We start from the raw sequence: 17,472 nt of genomic DNA, 5'->3' as shown, positions 1-17,472 counted from the left end.
CAATTTACAGACCCTACAGTGAAATGGGAAGCTTCCAACCCACTATAAGGCATATACCTGCCAATTCTTATTTTAAAGCATTAGAGGAACAATGACCTTTGATATTATTGATATGATTTTGTTGTTGTATGTGCACCCATTTTCACATTTTAAACCAATGGGAAGATACCTGCTCTAAAAATACTTATACATAACATAAAAAAAGGAATGTTGAAACACTCTACAACTTTTTCTACTGTTTTGCCTGACCTGTTCTATTAAAAGCCAAAAATCAGAAAACATAGGGAAAAACATCAAGAAAAAGGGCAAACAATTTCAAAAAAAATCTTTACAAAGGAAACTACTACAGAAAACAAATTTGCCAGTATTCAGAAAACTGAAACTTAAAAAACCACTCCTGTAATAGTTGCCTTCGGAAAACAGCCTCAAAGTTTTAAAAGTGTGTTTTAGTTTCCTTGTATGATAATTAATTAGAACAGTAACACTTGCAAAGCATAATTACTCCCTGGAACATCTTTATCTTTAGAAAAGGATCCAAAGTCAAATGCCTTGTACCTTGTACAGGTGAGCCTTATTCTTTCCTCTCCAGCATTCACAGGCAATATACAAACTTGAGAGGAAGACCTGCCCTAAAACAAAAGTGTAACATTCCCTTGGGTTTTATTTACCATATGTCCACAAAAAGTGCTCGTCAAAATAAACATACATAAAGGGGCATTTTTAACTAGAAAATGTGTATGTATTCCCTCACGTGCCTTTCAGAGCAGCAGCATGAGCCTTACAGCCCTCACCGCTTGGTGTGGCTCTTCAAGCCACTTCCAATGTGGGAAATCTCAGCACTTAACAAACCTCCTCCCCTCTCAAAAAAACCCGCAAAACAAACCCAAGAAAAGAAATCAGACCTACAGAAGGAAGAGAAACTCCTATTCTTTGGGTCCACAAAAAAACACCAACAAACTCTCACAAGTGCAGAGGGGAAGCGAAAAGGCAAAACTCTAGAGAAGGAGGCGATAACGACTATTGACTCTTAAGGCACATCAAGTGTTCCAGCAAGCAGGGGCACCGCAACTTCACCAGAAAAGGGGGAAAAAAAGGAAAGAGGAACACACTGTCACAGGCCCTGACAGTACCTTTAGCCCCTAGAAACCCTACAGCCAGAGGCAATTTCAGGGTCTCCCCCCGCCTCCGAGAGGCCTCAAAGATCCCCCTCAGCCCCCCAGCAGGCGGGCAAGCGTGACAAGGCGGGACCGGAAACTCCACCTCCCGCCGTCCGAGCTCAGCCACTGGCCAGTTCTCCCATCACTCTGAGCGCCGCCAACCCCCTCCTTCCCGCCCCCTCCGCATCGCCGACGCCTTTTCCCAGCCGCCACCCCGCCCCGTTCCCAGCTTCACGCTCACTTGCTGGTAGGCACGCCAATCAAACTCAGTGTCCCCTTCTGACTGGCTGCTCTGAGGCGGCGCCTCCCGCCCACGAGGAGTGGGCCTGGTCCCTCGGTGTTGCCGCCCGCCCTCCCCGTACGCGCATGCGCGGGAGGCAGCGTTGCCCTGGGGGTGGGCATGTTCCGCGGAGAGGAGCGGCCGCCAGAGCGCCGCGGGGAGGGGGAGGCAGCGGCAGAGGGGCCACCGCCGCCGCCGGGGACCCAGCCTCACTTTGTAGGAGTGAGGGGAGACCACAGCCTGCCGGGGGCTGCGAGCGGTGCCACATACAGACCTGTGCGTGGGCATACCTCTCTCTCTCTCTTGCATGTGTCTGTAGGACTCTCTCCACACACGCGCGCACATACCCACCCACCGGGCGGGCTGGGCTGTGGTGCGGGGCAGGGCTGTGCGGTGCTGGCGGCGGGGCAGCAGCTCTCCGCGCTTCCCTGCAGGATAGCGGCCGCCCGCCACCGTCGGCAGGGAGCGGCGGCGGCGGCGGCAGCAGCAGCAGCGCCCCAGGGCAGAGCCCTGTGGGGCGGCCGGCGTGTGCGCGGAGCCGGCTCCGCGCTCGCCAACGGCCCCTCCCGCCGCAGCGGCCGGGCCGGACCGTGCCAGGGCGCGGGGTGCGCCCTGCCTGCCCCCCCTGGGGCGCTGAAGCCCGTCGCCGGCCGAGGGAAGAGAGCCTGGACCGACGAGACGCTTCGCCTGCGCGCCGCTGTGTTCCGCCGACGGGGGAACGCGGTTGCGGCGCGGGGCTGAGGAGCCACCCCCCGCCTGCTCTGGGCTTTGCGCGGCGGCTCCGGTGGCTCTGGGTACAAAGCCGTGCGGTCGGGGCTCATCTGTACGTATGCGTGCGGCAGGACCGAGGTCCGCGCCCGCTGCCCGGCCGCTCGCGTGCCTTGCGCGGTTCTGCCTTGCCTGCTGCTTTTTGTGCTCCTCCTTTACCCCCTCACCGCGGCCGCTGTGCCTCTTCCGCTATTGTTGTCCGGTGCGGGGCATGTGCCCGCTGCCCGCAGGTGCGGAGGGGCCGGGGGGGTGCGGGAGCGGGGCCGAGCAAGTGGTTGGGGGGTGGCCCGGGCCCTCGGGCAGCCGCGGCCGGGCCCCGCCGCCGGCCGGTGGGTTCTCCCTCCCGCCTGTGGGTGTTGATACAGGGTCGCTTCTGCCGGCCTCGGGCCGGTGGGTTGACATTGTTTGTCACAAAAAGTTAAACTTGTTCCTAAACATGCCCTGGTCTTGCCCTTTCCTGCCTGTGAAGAAGGAAGTGTTGCCTCACTGGCTGCGGCGAGTTTTATGACAAGATGTTTTCGGAGCACCTTGTGAGTCTCTTTTTCTCTGTGTTGCGGCCAGCTTGGCTCCCAGATGGCCAATTCCCTCAACGGCCGGAACCCGCGCAAGGGACGGATCCTCGGCTTCATTGATGCCATCCAGGATGCTGTGGGCCCCCCCAAGCAGGCAGCTGCCGACCGGAGGACTGTGGAGAAGACCTGGAAGCTTATGGACAAAGTGGTGAGTGTGCCTTAGTGTATACACTCTGTGAAGAATGGGGATATTTAAATAGGTACACAGGGGGAAACAGCTTCTTCCTGCAGCTCCAACTGCTATGCTGCCTGTGCCTCGGGAAGTAAGGGGATTTATGTTTTAGGTTATTTAAGCACCATTTGTCTTTTTTTCTTTTTCTTTTTTTCTATGGCCTCTGGCTATGTTTTTTTTAATCTTGGTTTGTGGAGGGAAAACAAATGTGTGTGTTTGCCTTAGGCTATTGTTATTTTCAGATCCTTTAAAATGACTCAAACTTGAAGAGCTGTCCTAACGAAAAGCTGCTTAACTTAGACTCGCAATCACATATTCTGTGTGTTTCGTGTTGGATCACATTGTTAGTCTGCAAACAAGACCTCTGAAGTATGAAACTTCAGTTAAGTTAATCGTCCTGTGAGACACGCTTATGATGCCAACATAGATATGTTTGTGCTTTTAGGAATGTGCGTGGGGACTGGGGGATGTCACTCTTGTCAGTTTAGTAAACAGATTAGTATGGCATGCCTAACTTTAAATGTGTGTTCTGCATTTTAATGATTTTAAGTGCTGCTACTCTTCATTTTGAAACTAGAAACACATTGTACTGAAACTTATTTTCCAGGAAGTGGGGCGATAGACCATAGTTTTTCAGATCTTACAGTTCTCTGCACTGGCCTGATACATTTTGTTTAGTATTATACAAAGTGACAGCTTATATGATGATAGATTAGTGAGGAGAGTTCCTTACCAATGGTAGGAACATTTTGATTATAAACGGATGACTGTTCAGGAGATGCAGGGCACTCTGCATATGAAGTGATACTTGAGAGCTTCCTCTTGAAACTTCCTAGAAGCAAGGATTACTACCTGTTAGCCTTGGGTCCCTACTGCAAGAGAGTTAAGAAGTCTTAAGAACTCAGTGATACTTTGAATTAGTGTAACTGTTTGCTTTCCCTGTGGCTCTTGTAAGATGCAGTTGTTTAACTTTTGCTTAAAGTTCGTAAGGTGACATGGCAGTGATTATTTCATGTAATATACCTTGGCAAGTGGCAGTTTCGAAGTATTTGATTGAGTCCTTGTACGCTTTCCTTTTTTATGCTCCAAGAATAGCATCTCTGTTTCCACCACAATTCCTGATGATGATTATAAACTGAAAAACCAGCCTTGATAGAAATGGTTATCATCACAAAGATTTGTTGACATTTCCCTGTTAATGAGCAGGATGCTATAAACAGCGAGCATCTTGTAATAAGAACTGCAAGTATAAATACGTGGAAGCAGGCACTCTTCTTCAGTAGAAGGAAGTTTTTGGCTTGGAAACCAGGAGTCTGATTTGTTGTTGCTGAAACCACGTGGGGAATGTACGGCTTAATTTCCCACTGTGTCAATCCATTTACAAATCTGTATGGTAAGCTTGCACCCTAATTGGTTTGCATATTCACCATTACCAGAAAATCTTAACCCCACTGTCTGGATTTGTGGGTTGCTTTTACTCAGCCAATATAGGATAACTCTATTTGTCACTATTGCGACAGAGCATCAGAACAGCCAGTAAGGCCTGTTCTGTAGAAGTCACTGGAAAGGCTGGACATTGTGCTGTGCTTGCTTTTTCATTTTACTGGATAAGTGTCCTCAATTAGGATCTTTAATGTATCCTCTTTAAGCTGCTCTCAGTTAATCAAATTTTATTTCCAAATTATATTAAAGTATACCAGACAGGATGATGTCATAGTGTGAGAATGCTGCAGCTTGCTGTTTGAGTTTTTAGCATTTGATACTTATAGTGAAAGGATGTGTTTGAGCAAATTTAATGTGTTGGCAAACAAATTTAAGTCTCTTAGCCCTACATGTCAGTAGGCACAGGAAGGTCACTTTCTCCTCTGCCTAGATCAAAACCAGGGATTAAAATCAGAAATAGAAACCTGCTTGATCAACTGTTGTTCAAATCCAGTTTCAAGACTGTGTCCTGTGACTGATTTCTGTGGTGGGTCACTGATTAAATTAATACCTAGAGAAGGCAGTAGGCTCTGCAAAGTCAGTGGGGTGCCACCCATGTTAAGATTGTGGCTGAGGCCTATTTTGCTTGTTGTAATAACAGTCATTATTCTTGTTTATTCTTTAACTATAATAGCTGTGATAACCATCTTTTTGCTGCAGTGAGGTAGCTGAAGTTTTCTCCCATTCTGAAGATGTTGGGGAAAGGGAGAATAGAAACAAAGCAAAGTTGTTATTTTGGCCAAAGAGCAGTCTGAATAATTAGGGGCAGAGCCTAGTAATTTCTGGTTTACATTTCTTTCTTTCTTTCTTTCTTTCTTTCTTTCTTAAAATTGCCATTATTTACCTTTCCTTCATTTCTTTCTGTAATTTCCTCCTGCAGCAGATGAGATTTTCTGCCTGAATTATTTGCTTTCAACAATAAGGGATTAACCAATACTACAAATATTCCTACTCTATAAGAACTATAGTGTGAGAGTGGTTTTATGGTGTATGTAAAAGTTCTGGCTACGTAGATACCATGCCAACTTCTCTGTGTAGAACTGGTTGTATGTCATGCTTTGGAGTTGTTCAGATGTCATGGTAATGTTTTTCTATGGGCTGATGCTTCAGGCATAAGGTTGCAGTTCTGCCCAAGTGTATTCTCTTTAAACTTCTGATACCAGTTTGAAAAAAACCCAAGGGTTTTGAAAGAGTTCTTTAGCAGGACAGAATGTTGGGACAGCGCTTCTGGTTAGAGGCCTGTTTGTAAAAAGTTACTGTAAGCAGCATACTTGCAGGGGATAGAAAAAAAAAAAATCTTGTAAGTAATCAGTGAATGTGAATTGTTATCTGTCTGTATATCTTATATCTGCATCTTCCTTTTTATACTTCATGCACTGGCATCTGTGCTTTCTGAGGTTTACTGGCATATATTTTTTATATGAATTTACAGTATTAATTACACTATTAAAGGGATGTCAACTGTTAACATCAATGTCCAGTTTCCCTGCTGCTTTTCTCATGGGTAAGCAGTAGCTTTACTATTAAGAACCAAAAATATTTTCATTCCTTTGCAATGCAAAGGATAATATTCCTTTTATGGTTTGTAAGGCTAGCCCTCCTTTCCAGGGCTAGTATTGCATAAGCAAGTTGAACATATATCTCTGAACTTCTAGCAAGCAAATTATTGTTTTTTAAAACAGGATGCGTATTTTAGAAAGTTCATATCCTGTAAATAAATAAAAAAAGAATGTTGTTAACAAATAACTCTTAAGTCTTCCTTTAAACTGTGCATAAATTATGTGTGTTTTTTTTTTTTTTTTAATTCTAAATCTAATGATTTTAAAACCTAGAAACCTAGCCATGTATTTTTATTAGAGGATAACGGTTATCTTGAGAACAACTTTGGGAGAGAATGCCTATTATGTAAACACGGGAGTGGTTAAGTTAATTTATTGTTTGGGCTATTTAGAGTTAACAGTACTGTTGTGCACACTTTACTATTGTGGGTTTCAAGCTGATAAAATTGTGACACATTATGAACAGAATTTTTTAAAACAAGAACATTTCAGCAACGTTCAGTTACTTTTCAGTACTCATGCATTGGACCTGAAAATAGTTATATATTCTACTGTGAAGATTAACAATATTATCTAAATTATATGGGTGTCCTGTCATGGCCCACCCAGTTGTTTGACTATATAAATGGGGATGGCAGTTTGATTTGCTATTTAATAATTACCTAAGAGCAAATTAGAGTGTGTCTCCAAAGCTTGTACTATTGACTTAGTGAGTAAAGCTGTATTACCTCTGTAACTTAGTAATGTGGTTTTCTTTAACATTTGTCAGCATCCAAGTTCTCAGCAGCATCTGTGCAAGTATAAAGAGCACAGTAGTTGAAACTATGTGTGCGTTGCTTATTCTTTACAACACTTTATGTAATTGTTACATTAATGTGCAACCTTCCAAGTCAATTAAATGTCATTGTTCCACAAAGGATCTAAAAAGGACAATCATCAGTCATAACCATGGTATTCTTCAGTGTATTGCCTGGTCAAAGTTGATAGGAAGTTTTATGTCCCAATTAGACTGTTTGTGGAAAAAGAATAAAAATTTAAACAGAGAAATAGGACCTTATCTTTTTTTCTGATCAGAAGAAAGTATAAATGACCCTCCAAAGCCAGCAGTCCTTGTGTGTATGTAGCATCAGTGTTGTTACTGGTTATTCCTCCAGTATGGAAACATATGGCTTAATTGCAGTGTGGTAGCCATTGAACAAGCACTTACTGTATTTTCAGCTGAAAAGATCATTGATACGCCACCTCTACTTATATTTTGATGAGAAGGCTTCTTTCAGAAAGAAAACCCTTTCCATCTTTCTGTGGAAAATAAAATGCATTGCAGTTAAGGTAATTTCTGTCAGGAAGAAATACATGGAGGAGAAGCATAATGCTCAGATTTCATCTGTTTTCCTGATGAGTCCCTCTCTGATTAAGTTCTTCAGAATTCATTGTTGGTAGCATCGTGTTTCCAGAGAATTGCTGCAGTATCTTACTGCAGAGCTACCTTTATTCTGTCTGTGGTGTGTACTTTGACTTTTTTCTACTGCATGGCAGTAGATACTCGTTCAGCAGATGGCTTTGAAGTGTAGTTTTGGAAGTGTGCAAGCCCTGTGTGCTCTGATTGTTCTAGTCCATTCGCTGCAGCTGAAAACTGTTTAGCGGATGTCCTACTCATTAGATCCTTATTCTGTTTTAGCTGTGTTACTTTCCTTGTATTGTCTTCGTCAAGCAATAGGTGTTTAAACAGATTGTGTTAGGGCTGCTATACTTTGCTTGAACAGAAGTTCTTTTGTCGAATGAGTCCAGGGTTTTCAATGTTATTGTTTGCTTTAAAAAGTGAACAGAAGATACAGTTTTCTGTAAGAAATTCATTGTCTAAATACAATAGGCATCTGTTACTCTCATCTCTGAGGATACTTAAAATCTAAGTCAAATATCTTCAAAACTGTTATGAGTAGTGGTATTTATTTAGGGTGGGGGGGAGGGGAGAGGAGAGGAGGGAAGAGGGACTTGGATTTTTTTTTTTTAAACATAAGCTCATCTGGAGGTTTCAGAGTTAACTGTTTCAAAATCTGTTTCAGGTAGTTTAGGGTAATGCCTTAGTTCTTCACAATCAGGATTGCACTCTATAGTTTCTATGATTCTGGAGTAAATGCTTAGATTTACCCTGAGTTGAGGCAGTGGAAGAAGTTTGGCTTTGTGTTAGTTTACTTCAGTGAGGGAGACATTTCTTACTAACTTGCTGACTGACTGCTTTTCATTTTTCAGACTGAATGCTTCTAAATATATACATGCTTACTTCCAGTCATAACAATACACAAATCACACTGATATGATTCATATCTGTTCCTAAAGTGTTGGTGAGGGTTGCTTTGTAAAGTGCAATATGGAGGTCTTTATTTTTGGTTGTTTGTTTTTTTGTGGGTGTTTTGTTGGGGTTTTTTTGAGTTCTCTTTTCTTTTGAAGAAAGGTATGTGTGCCACTTCTGGTGCATTGGTAAACCTTTAGCGTCAGCAGATGTCATTTCTTATTGCTTACTTTTAATTGTGAACTGCTGTGGTATGTGTCAGGACATCCTGACTCTGGAAACCATATGGTTTACCAGCCATCTCTTTACGAACTTACTTCCTTTGGGCTGAAACCTTGTGTACTCTATAAATTTAAGAAAGCCTTGTACTACTTCAGTGGATCACTGACTTGAACTAAATGTTAGCACTTTTTCACTGAGAATGCGTAAGACTAATTGCGTTGTACTGTAAGAAGAACTTCTGTATGATTTTCTTAACAGCTTGTTCTGGAGTTGAAGGTTCTAGTAATGTACTGTGTTTATAAATTTGGCAGAAGGTGAAGCCTTGTAAACCGTGATGACCACAGGACCCTGTTTTGATGTGTGTGTGGGTGTATGTGATATGGAACTGAATAAGACTTTCTAGACCATCTGAAAGAGAAACTTGTTCTTTATAACTGCATGTTCTTTTTGTATAGTCAGTGTGGACTGACCAACATATATAAGCAATTTTCTATTTCCTGTCGGTTTAATATTTTTAATGGTGTTTCTAATATATATGAAACCACTTATATCCTACTTGTTGGCACATCTGATTGAAAAGATAGACTTCAGAAAGAATTATTTGTTCATGAAATTTAATTGAGGATAAATAAGCAATTCAACCCGGTTGCAGACTTCTCTGCTTGTGATCTGCTCTCATTGCTGCCTTTTTTTACCTGAATAAATATTTTTCTTTTCTCAGCTGCTTATTTTCCTTGTGCTTGTTGCTCCAGAAAGTTGTAATCAGTGATACTGATTTGTGTCATCTGTAGTTGGTTTTGGGAAGAATGTCAATCTTGTTTCATTTTCACTAAATCAGAAATCAGAGAACAAAAATTCAGATGAAAAAAGTCAGGTTTTTATAAAGGTTTTTACTTCTGTCTTTGGGATTCCAGTTCTTATAACACTTCTACAAAAAGACATTGACTTATGTCTCTGCATGGATGATTTTCAGATCTGTCTATACATGTAAAATTCTTTGCTCATGTTTCTGAAATCTCCTTAAAGAATTCAGTCAGCTTAACTTCGGTGTAACTAAAAGAAAACATTTAATCTCCTTCATAAGTCTCTCTTGTTAGTTCCCTTCTTGATCTTCTGGAATGATGCCATCATTCTGCCTTCACTCAGGCAACTCCTTTACTTGAACTGCTCTTTTAAAAGTTGTGTCTGAATCTTTCAGATCAATCCATTCATGTAAACCTCTCATCCAGGCCTTGCTATTTTGTATGTCAGTAAATACAGCTTTGCCTTTCTTACCTTGAAAGAATGCCATCATATGCAACCTTTATTCTTTGAGAATGATGCTACAGGCATCTCATAACCCACGACTAGGACCATGTTGTCCTTTTCTTTATCCTAATAACTGTCTCCTTATCACATGAAATATAAATAATTTATTTTCAGTTTCAAAGACTCTTGCTGTCTCACTTCTGCAGTTATGGATTGCAGTTCCATACTTCATCACCTGATGAAAAGATGATGAAACATCTTCAAGCTTTACTTTTTTTTTTGTTTCCTTCTCTCTTCTTCTTCAATTTAGGAGGAATTCCTTTATGAGCCACTAATTTATTTTCGAACTTGCCTTGAAAGTTTGCTGTTTATATCTAAAAATACTTAACTGCTAGTGCCTTGAACCATGTAGCATGTTGAACAGTGTTATGCTCAAGTATTCTTATTTGCCTGCATCCATCTGCTGTCTTTTTGTTTCCTGCTGAGATTGTAAATTTCTCAGTGGGAAGGACTATCTGTTCTATAACACATCAGAAGCATTCCTGATCCATTACTTTGTCTGGTGGGTGAAAGGATAACATAAATTACTAAAGTAACAATAGATAAGTGAAATTAGGGGAGCTATTGCAAATGTCATGTTTTAAATACTGTTTTTGAATGGTGCTAACATTTCTATAGAGCTTATGAGTTTGCACTGTTCTAGCTAGACTTCTTTTTTAAAACTTGTCAGTGCTTGACTTCTTTCCGCTATTATATCTCTACTTTTCTAACTGTGACCCAGTTACTTAAACCTAATTGCCTGGTAAGTTTTTGTGTGTGTGTTTCAGAGGGAGAAAACAATTACATGTTTGCTTTGCTGTTTGTGATGCATGAAGGTCTGTTATTGGCAACAATTTTAAGGCAGTGAATTTCTTAATGTTGTAGATCTAGAAATTGAAGGAGAGGTCAGCAATAGTGATACAGCTTTGAGTTTAGAGAGGTGAGATGTTAACAGGATACGTTTGGTTCCCCTCCCCCCCCGCCCCCCAAATGCTCAAGACTGCAGTTTTTTGAAGTTGATACTTTAGTCAAAATAGGAATCTGCTTTCAGCAGTATTAAGATGTTTTTACAGCCTCGTTAGTTACCTCAAAAAATGTCAAAGTCAGTAATGTATAATGTGGCAATCTCCAAATGATACCTATAAAAATTTTATACCACATGGACTTATTTTCATAAGTATTTGCATATGTAGAACAACACACACATGCCTAGAATGTGTTCCTCAGCTGTGTTTTATCTGAGCATTGGATCGCTCAGTACAAAAGCACTCAGAAATTACCTGTTAGTTTTGATCTCTTGCCTTCTAGAACAGAACATTGCAGAACAAACTAACAGAAAATTTAGGAAGTCAGGAGATAATTACTCTAACATTGTGTATATTCAGGAAATAAAACCAGTACCACCACCTTCCAGAAAAATTTCTGGTGGAAACTAGATTAAAATAAAGGTGTTCAGTTCATCTGAAGCTTATTCTTTTAAGTAATATATGTTATTCAATTAATTTTTGTGCCATTTAGGAACATGATGATTCTAAAGTCCATTAAGACGTTATCTTCTATTATAGCCATGAACTGGAAGACACTGAGTTTATGGTATTTTGTTTCCTGGTTTATGATATCTGTTTGTGAGTGACTTAATTTCTGTCTGTTGTAGCTAATAGCTTTTGAACCACTGGCTTCATTAATACCGTTTTCATATTTGTAGACCTCTCAAATTTTAATTTCCTATAGGTTTTAAGATGTTATATTGTTGAATAGAGAAAACAGAGCCAACAGATGACAAAGTAATTCTTAGTGAACATTTAAGTATCCATAGGGAAGTTCACCTGTAGCAAACATCTGTATGTAACTACTTCTCTTGGCATAGTTGCATACTGTGTTTTGATAATATACTCCTTAGAATATAATAGACAAGGAAAGACGTTCTTACTTTAAATGGAAAACCCCTAACGATGTATGTAAGCTTGTTTGCTTTCTGTAGATGTGACAGGATTAAGTTAAATTTGATGTCCTTTGATGTAGGAGACTATGTTGGGATTTCATGGAATATATATGAAGTAGGATTTAATTCTTTGTGCCTGGAGGTTAGAGAAGTGTGGTTACACCTATTAATTTTAAGATGTCAGAACAGTTTTCACCCCAATGTATTTCTTGTCTTTTACATTCTCTTGTTTTTGCTTATAGGTAAGATTGTGCCAAAACCCAAAGCTTCAACTCAAAAACAGCCCACCTTACATACTTGACATTTTACCTGATACTTATCAACATTTGCGACTTATACTGAGCAAATATGATGACAACCAGAAACTTGCACAACTCAGTGAGAATGAATATTTTAAAATCTACATTGACAGTCTCATGAAAAAATCAAAACGGGCTATAAGACTCTTCAAAGAAGGAAAGGAAAGAATGTATGAGGAGCAATCACAGGACAGGTAAGTGAAATATTTAAATATGAAGTAGAATGTTTGGCCTGTCTGCATTCTTAACACTGTCTAAAGCCATTGTGTTTTGACAGTTTTAATTATTTAAAGAGCAGAAATATTTATTGTTTGGATTCATTGACCCTGCGGGTCAATCAGTAATTTGCTGGATTTGTTCCACTGTGTGTTCTTATCTGTCACTTTGTGACCTTTAAAACCAAGCACATTTCCTTCATAAAACATTCATTTCATTGTAATTACTTATTCACAGAGCCTTACAATATGTAGTTTTTCCTTTATCAGAGAGAGAGTGACTGTTATTTGCATTGATCTTGACTTACCTGTACCAGTTCTTAAAACTGTGGGAGCCAGGATGAATATTGACTTAGAGCTTTCACAAGTGGTGAAATGAAGCAAAACAATATTCACATTTTTGAGATACTGTGTGATAAGGAGATGATAATGTTAGTTTGGAGCTGAGAAGCCTTTTCAGAAACCTAATGTATTCCTGATTTTCAGTTGTTCAGTTTTAATGACAGGTATTAATGTCCACTTCATGTGTACTCTTGGTGGGGAGTGAAGAGGCTTTTAATATCTGATTTTATTGCCTAATCTTTGAAAAATAATATTTCAGAAACTTCTGTGCAAAATCTGCAGTTCTGTTTTGGGAAGGGGTACAGCAGTGTTGTGGTGATATACTTTTGAAATCTAATCAATGATATGATGCTGCTTCCAGTCTTCCCTTTTTAAAGTGAGGGATGTGAGGTAAGAGAGGAAGTGAATGGAGGATTGAATCCCTGCCATTCTGTCTGCACCTGAGCTCAGAGACAGGGTTGCAGTATAGTTTTACAGCTTGTGAAAGTGTTGGTAGAAGCAGTGAAATGTCTACTTTCTTGTAAATGTCACTGCTATTATGTTTGATTTATACATATGTTCCTTCCAGATCTTTAGTAATGATTATAGCAATTCAGTATACTGTGGTAGCTTCCTGTGCTTGATAGAGTGTCTGAAGCTTGCTTAATGTCTCCGAAATATTTTTAAAATAAAGTATGTAAAGACTGTCCAATTGTGAATATACTTGGTGCAGTTTGCCTAAGGGGTGCAAAATACACCAAACTATTTTAGTGACGAGTAAAGATGTCGATGAATGTTTTTTGTGTTTGAATTCTTAAGTATGTAAAGGAACATTTTCACTATAGATGCACTCTTACCATAACCCTTGGAAGAATTGTTCAGCACTGAGCCTATGGGTTCTTTTTTTAATATCCCATTTGTTATATGTGGAGAAATCATTGTGTTCCAAAAGAAATAAGAACTTTTTACGGTAAGAGGCATTTGACATAAATGGTTGCATTATGTAAACAGGTTTTATTTTGACTTCCCTGTGTTATATGAAACCCAGATTTACTTATGGTTTTGCTTACAGTTAGCAATAAATTAAAGCCAGTTCAGTGTCACTTTTTGAAAAAGTCTGCTATATGCTCTGTGCAGTCATTCAAACAGTGTGTTAATAACTGTAGTTGCTAGAGTTGCTTTCTTCTTTCCAGTTACCCAATTCATTTCCCGCATAAGGGTAACAGTGGTGATATAAGGAAGTCTTTTGAAGCAAACAGTTTTTGAAGAAGGTGCAGTTAGCATATTTACTGTCATTTATTTGGGCCATTCTTATGAGATGATTGGAGAGGACAGATTTTAAAACAAAACATGGTAATGAAGTGTACTGAATCACAATAACTACTTCAGGCTCTCTAAATTTGTATTTCAGAAGGTGACAACTATATTATTTTGCCTGACGGGGATTTGAAGCTTGAGGAAAGGTATACAATAGAAATGCAGTTGCATTTCCTATACAAACTGCATTCTGACTACGTGTGTGTCAGAATGTGTAAGCAAAAAAAAGTGTAACCACTGTTTCAGCAGTTCATGCCTCATGCCCTTGTAAGTTAAAGTCTACATCTTTGTGACTTCAGTGCACCTTCTTTCATTTACTGGTGATGTTTTATCTGCATGTGTGTCCTAATTTAAAGCTGAATAAACATATGCTTGTTTTCTGAGCCCTATGACTAAGTACCTGTTTGCTCTGCAGTGCTTCAACATACTTAATCATGTTAATTCTCGGTAAGTTAGTAAAAGAAGCTGTTAATGTTTTTAGCTTCTTTGCTTTCAAATATGCTTGCATTAACCTAAGTATAATATTATTGTTGTTATGCAAGTGTAGGAGTGATCACGTAAATAACTGTTTTTGAAGATGTTTCTAAAATGGCTGTCAAATTGAAGTGTAGTTAATTTTAAAAAAAGGGAAGCCATAAGCCTCTCATGTTGACACCTGGCCAGTTTCTGTGGTTTTCAATCTTACATTTCTGTTTTGTATTCTGTTACTGTTGTCTGTGGTTTCTGGATAAAAGGTCATCATGAAAAAGAGAAAATGGCTGTGTTTGGAAGCATTCTGTGTATATATATATTTAATTGGTATACTTGTAACCTATTAGTCTTATTGAATAATCTTTTAACTTCTATAGTGATGGTACATTCAGGAACCAATGTCGATATACATATGATTTTATTACCCTGATGACACCAAAATTACTCTATTGTGAAGAATTTTTCATGAATTTTAGTTCTCAAATATTCTGTGGATGAAACAAGATAGTGTGCCAGTCAGATTATATATAAAGGCTAAAAAGATAGGTTACATTGTGGTGGTGTTGCCTCTCCTGTGTTCCATGTCAAATACATATGAGAGCTGTTTAAGAGTAGTTGGTGCTGTCATTCTGTGCTCTGTGGGATGAGTCTTGCTAATAAGAGAAAGTATGGTTTACAAGTTTGTTTACTGTATATGAATCGCATATAACTTCTGGGTATGCTGTCTGGTATAAAATTGTCCTATTGGTCCTCTTGCTTAATGAAGTAAGATGATGTTCAGTAAATTCTGTAAACTGATAGATACAGGCTGCACAGAAGTTTTTCTCTGTATGAAATAAAGATATGGGGTTTTTTATGTCACAGATTTTACTTGTTAAAAGTTACTCACACGGGTTTATTAAAAATACTGGTTCAGGTACATCTACTCCTTTTAAAAGGTTTTCTGTGTTTTTTGAGGGTCTGGGGTTTGGGGGTGTCTTTTTTGTTTGTTTGTTTGTTGGTTGGTTTTGGGTTTTTTTCCCTTTTTTGTTTATTGGGAGTAGACTAAAACTGGAAGGCATAATTTCTGTGAAGTCCAAACTTCCTTTTTTCTTGCTGCATTCCAGAATTTTATGCATTCAGAAAATATAAGGCTGGCAGTTTTTTCATACAAATGTATTAGCCAGGTGTAGAAATCAAGCACATAAAATAATAAGACTAGAGGAGGAATAAAGTAGCAATGGGGAGATTACATCTGGATTCATTCAAGGTGCTGGACAGGGTCTTCGGGGCTAACACAGCCATTTCTTAGTAATGGAGACAAGTGTGAGCTTTCATGTGCTTACTTGTAAATCATGTCCTTGGAAGAATACATCTTGAGATGGAACTTGTTCATTGTCTATTTTAATATTGCATGTCTTCTGCTATATGCTCTTTACATGAGAAGAAGAGGAAAAGTATAAAACCAGGGTGTATAATTATTTTTAATAATCTCTTAAATGCTGCTTGGTTCAGCTAAAATTAGTTGGCTATTTGTTTAAGTGGCATTGCAGAAGTGGAAGAGGAAGATAAGATGAAAGATGATGAGTATGTATTAAGTAGTGGGCAGTGCAGATGAAGATGGCAAGAGGAGATGAGCTGAGGTGGTTTTGGGCTTGATGTAGAAAGAAGTGTGTACGTAGGGAATGCCGGAGTCAAGGAAGTCCTTGAAGGTGATCAAAACCATTCACGTTACTGTACAGAAAGTCTCCCTAAATCCTCTTGCACATCTGTCCATTTGGTGTCTTGGTTCAAATTGCATGTTTCTAGATTTTACAGCTTGATCAAGTGTTTTGTTAGTGCAGAATTCTTAAATTCTTTAAGTCTTCTAGAAGGTCTTATACCTATGGTTCAAGTGACAGATATGTTCTCCTTTGTTACTGTTCATGTTTGTTAGTGGGTTTATGAAGTATTCAATTTCTCTTCCTTAAGTCTGTGTTGTCAACTGAGATCAGTTAAGGTTCTTGAATCAAGGCCATGAACTGGCACATCAAAGAACACAGCATTTGCAGTAGAGCCTTTTCTATTGCTGAAATTTCTAGCCCATTCCCTCCTTACTCTGATAGACTTGATAAGAAGTTGTAAGGGTAAGCATCAGGATGGACTTCAATTATGTCAGCTGCAGTGCAGGAACAGCCATTTGTGTACTTCTGTCCTGTGGTAAGAGGTAGCTTAACTCTGCTTCTTTGAATTACCTTGTCTTGTACTGCAACCTTTTATTTACAGGATGTTAGGAAGTTTATAACTTAGCTAGACTTGTAACTTATTCATGTCTCCAAACAGAGGAGACTTTGTTGATTGAGAGCAGGATCAGGAAGAGTATATTTTTAGTTCAGGATGATTTTATTTGGACAAGTTATGATTGTTTTGGCTGATGGTTTTCTTGTTTGACACATAGAATGTACAGAATCCGTAGCTTTTTTCATAGAGCTGGTTTTGGCTCTTGGTTAGTATCACATAGATAACTCGGTAATTGTTAGTAAGGATGGCAACCTTCACCAAAGTGGATTGGATTTGAATTTGTGATCTTGTGGTAAGACTTATTGGCTCCTTAGAATCCTGTGATTTGTTCCATTTTTCAAGCATATTATGTTGGTTTTGGTCTTCTGAGCTGAACAGTTAGGCTATACATACCATCATTATGTTGTCTGACATGATCTGTAAACTACTACACTTAAGCTATGTCAGTATGTTTTAGAGGTCAAATATATTGACTGTTTTATTTTAATCTGCTTGATGTTGAGGCAAAGGCATCTAGTATTTGACCTTTCCTTTCTTGGATTTATTTACCCATAAATAAATGATGGTTCCTTCACTAGGGTTTTAGGAAAAGAAGCTGACTTTTTTTGAAAGATTTCTGGAGTGTTGCCTTATTGCTTGAACTCCTGTGCTGTCCCTAGAAAAGAGAGGATGCTTTCTCTTTCAATGTGTAACTTATAATACGGTAATTGGGAATGGAACTTGACTACAATAAATAGCCTCAGATAAAGAGGTTTCTTCTGAGGAAAAGAGAGTGCATGACTGATTGGATGGGGTTGCATGGGAGAAGGAAATGCAATGGGATTTTTTTTAAAAAAAACCCTTTTATGGTGAGAATTTC

General features: G+C 39.5%; 1 protein-coding gene across 5 annotated transcripts in view; it reads left to right on the top strand.

Moving 5' to 3' along the window:
- Positions 1-1,557: 1,557 nt before the first annotated feature.
- The window catches only part of CBLB (Cbl proto-oncogene B), a 132,655-nt gene continuing 116,740 nt past the window's right edge, over positions 1,558-17,472 (top strand). For 2 of the 5 annotated variants that reach the window (XM_074898683.1, XM_074898674.1), the window contains exons 1-3: positions 1,589-1,713; positions 2,767-2,925; positions 11,974-12,224. In XM_074898683.1, the coding sequence (XP_074754784.1) occupies positions 2,779-2,925; positions 11,974-12,224 (398 nt within the window). In that variant the 5' untranslated portion in view covers positions 1,589-1,713; positions 2,767-2,778. Of the gene's footprint in view, positions 1,714-2,107; positions 2,261-2,327; positions 2,436-2,766; positions 2,926-11,973; positions 12,225-17,472 lie in introns of those variants that run through there. The other 3 variants (XM_074898645.1, XM_074898654.1, XM_074898664.1) reach the window with 3 other exon arrangements.

The sequence above is a fragment of the Athene noctua genome, chromosome 1 (assembly GCF_965140245.1).
Source record: "Athene noctua chromosome 1, bAthNoc1.hap1.1, whole genome shotgun sequence".
In the NCBI taxonomy this organism is placed as follows: Eukaryota; Metazoa; Chordata; class Aves; order Strigiformes; family Strigidae; genus Athene; species Athene noctua.
Note: the sequence above shows the minus strand (reverse complement) of the source record. Positions and strands in the feature narration are given on the sequence as shown.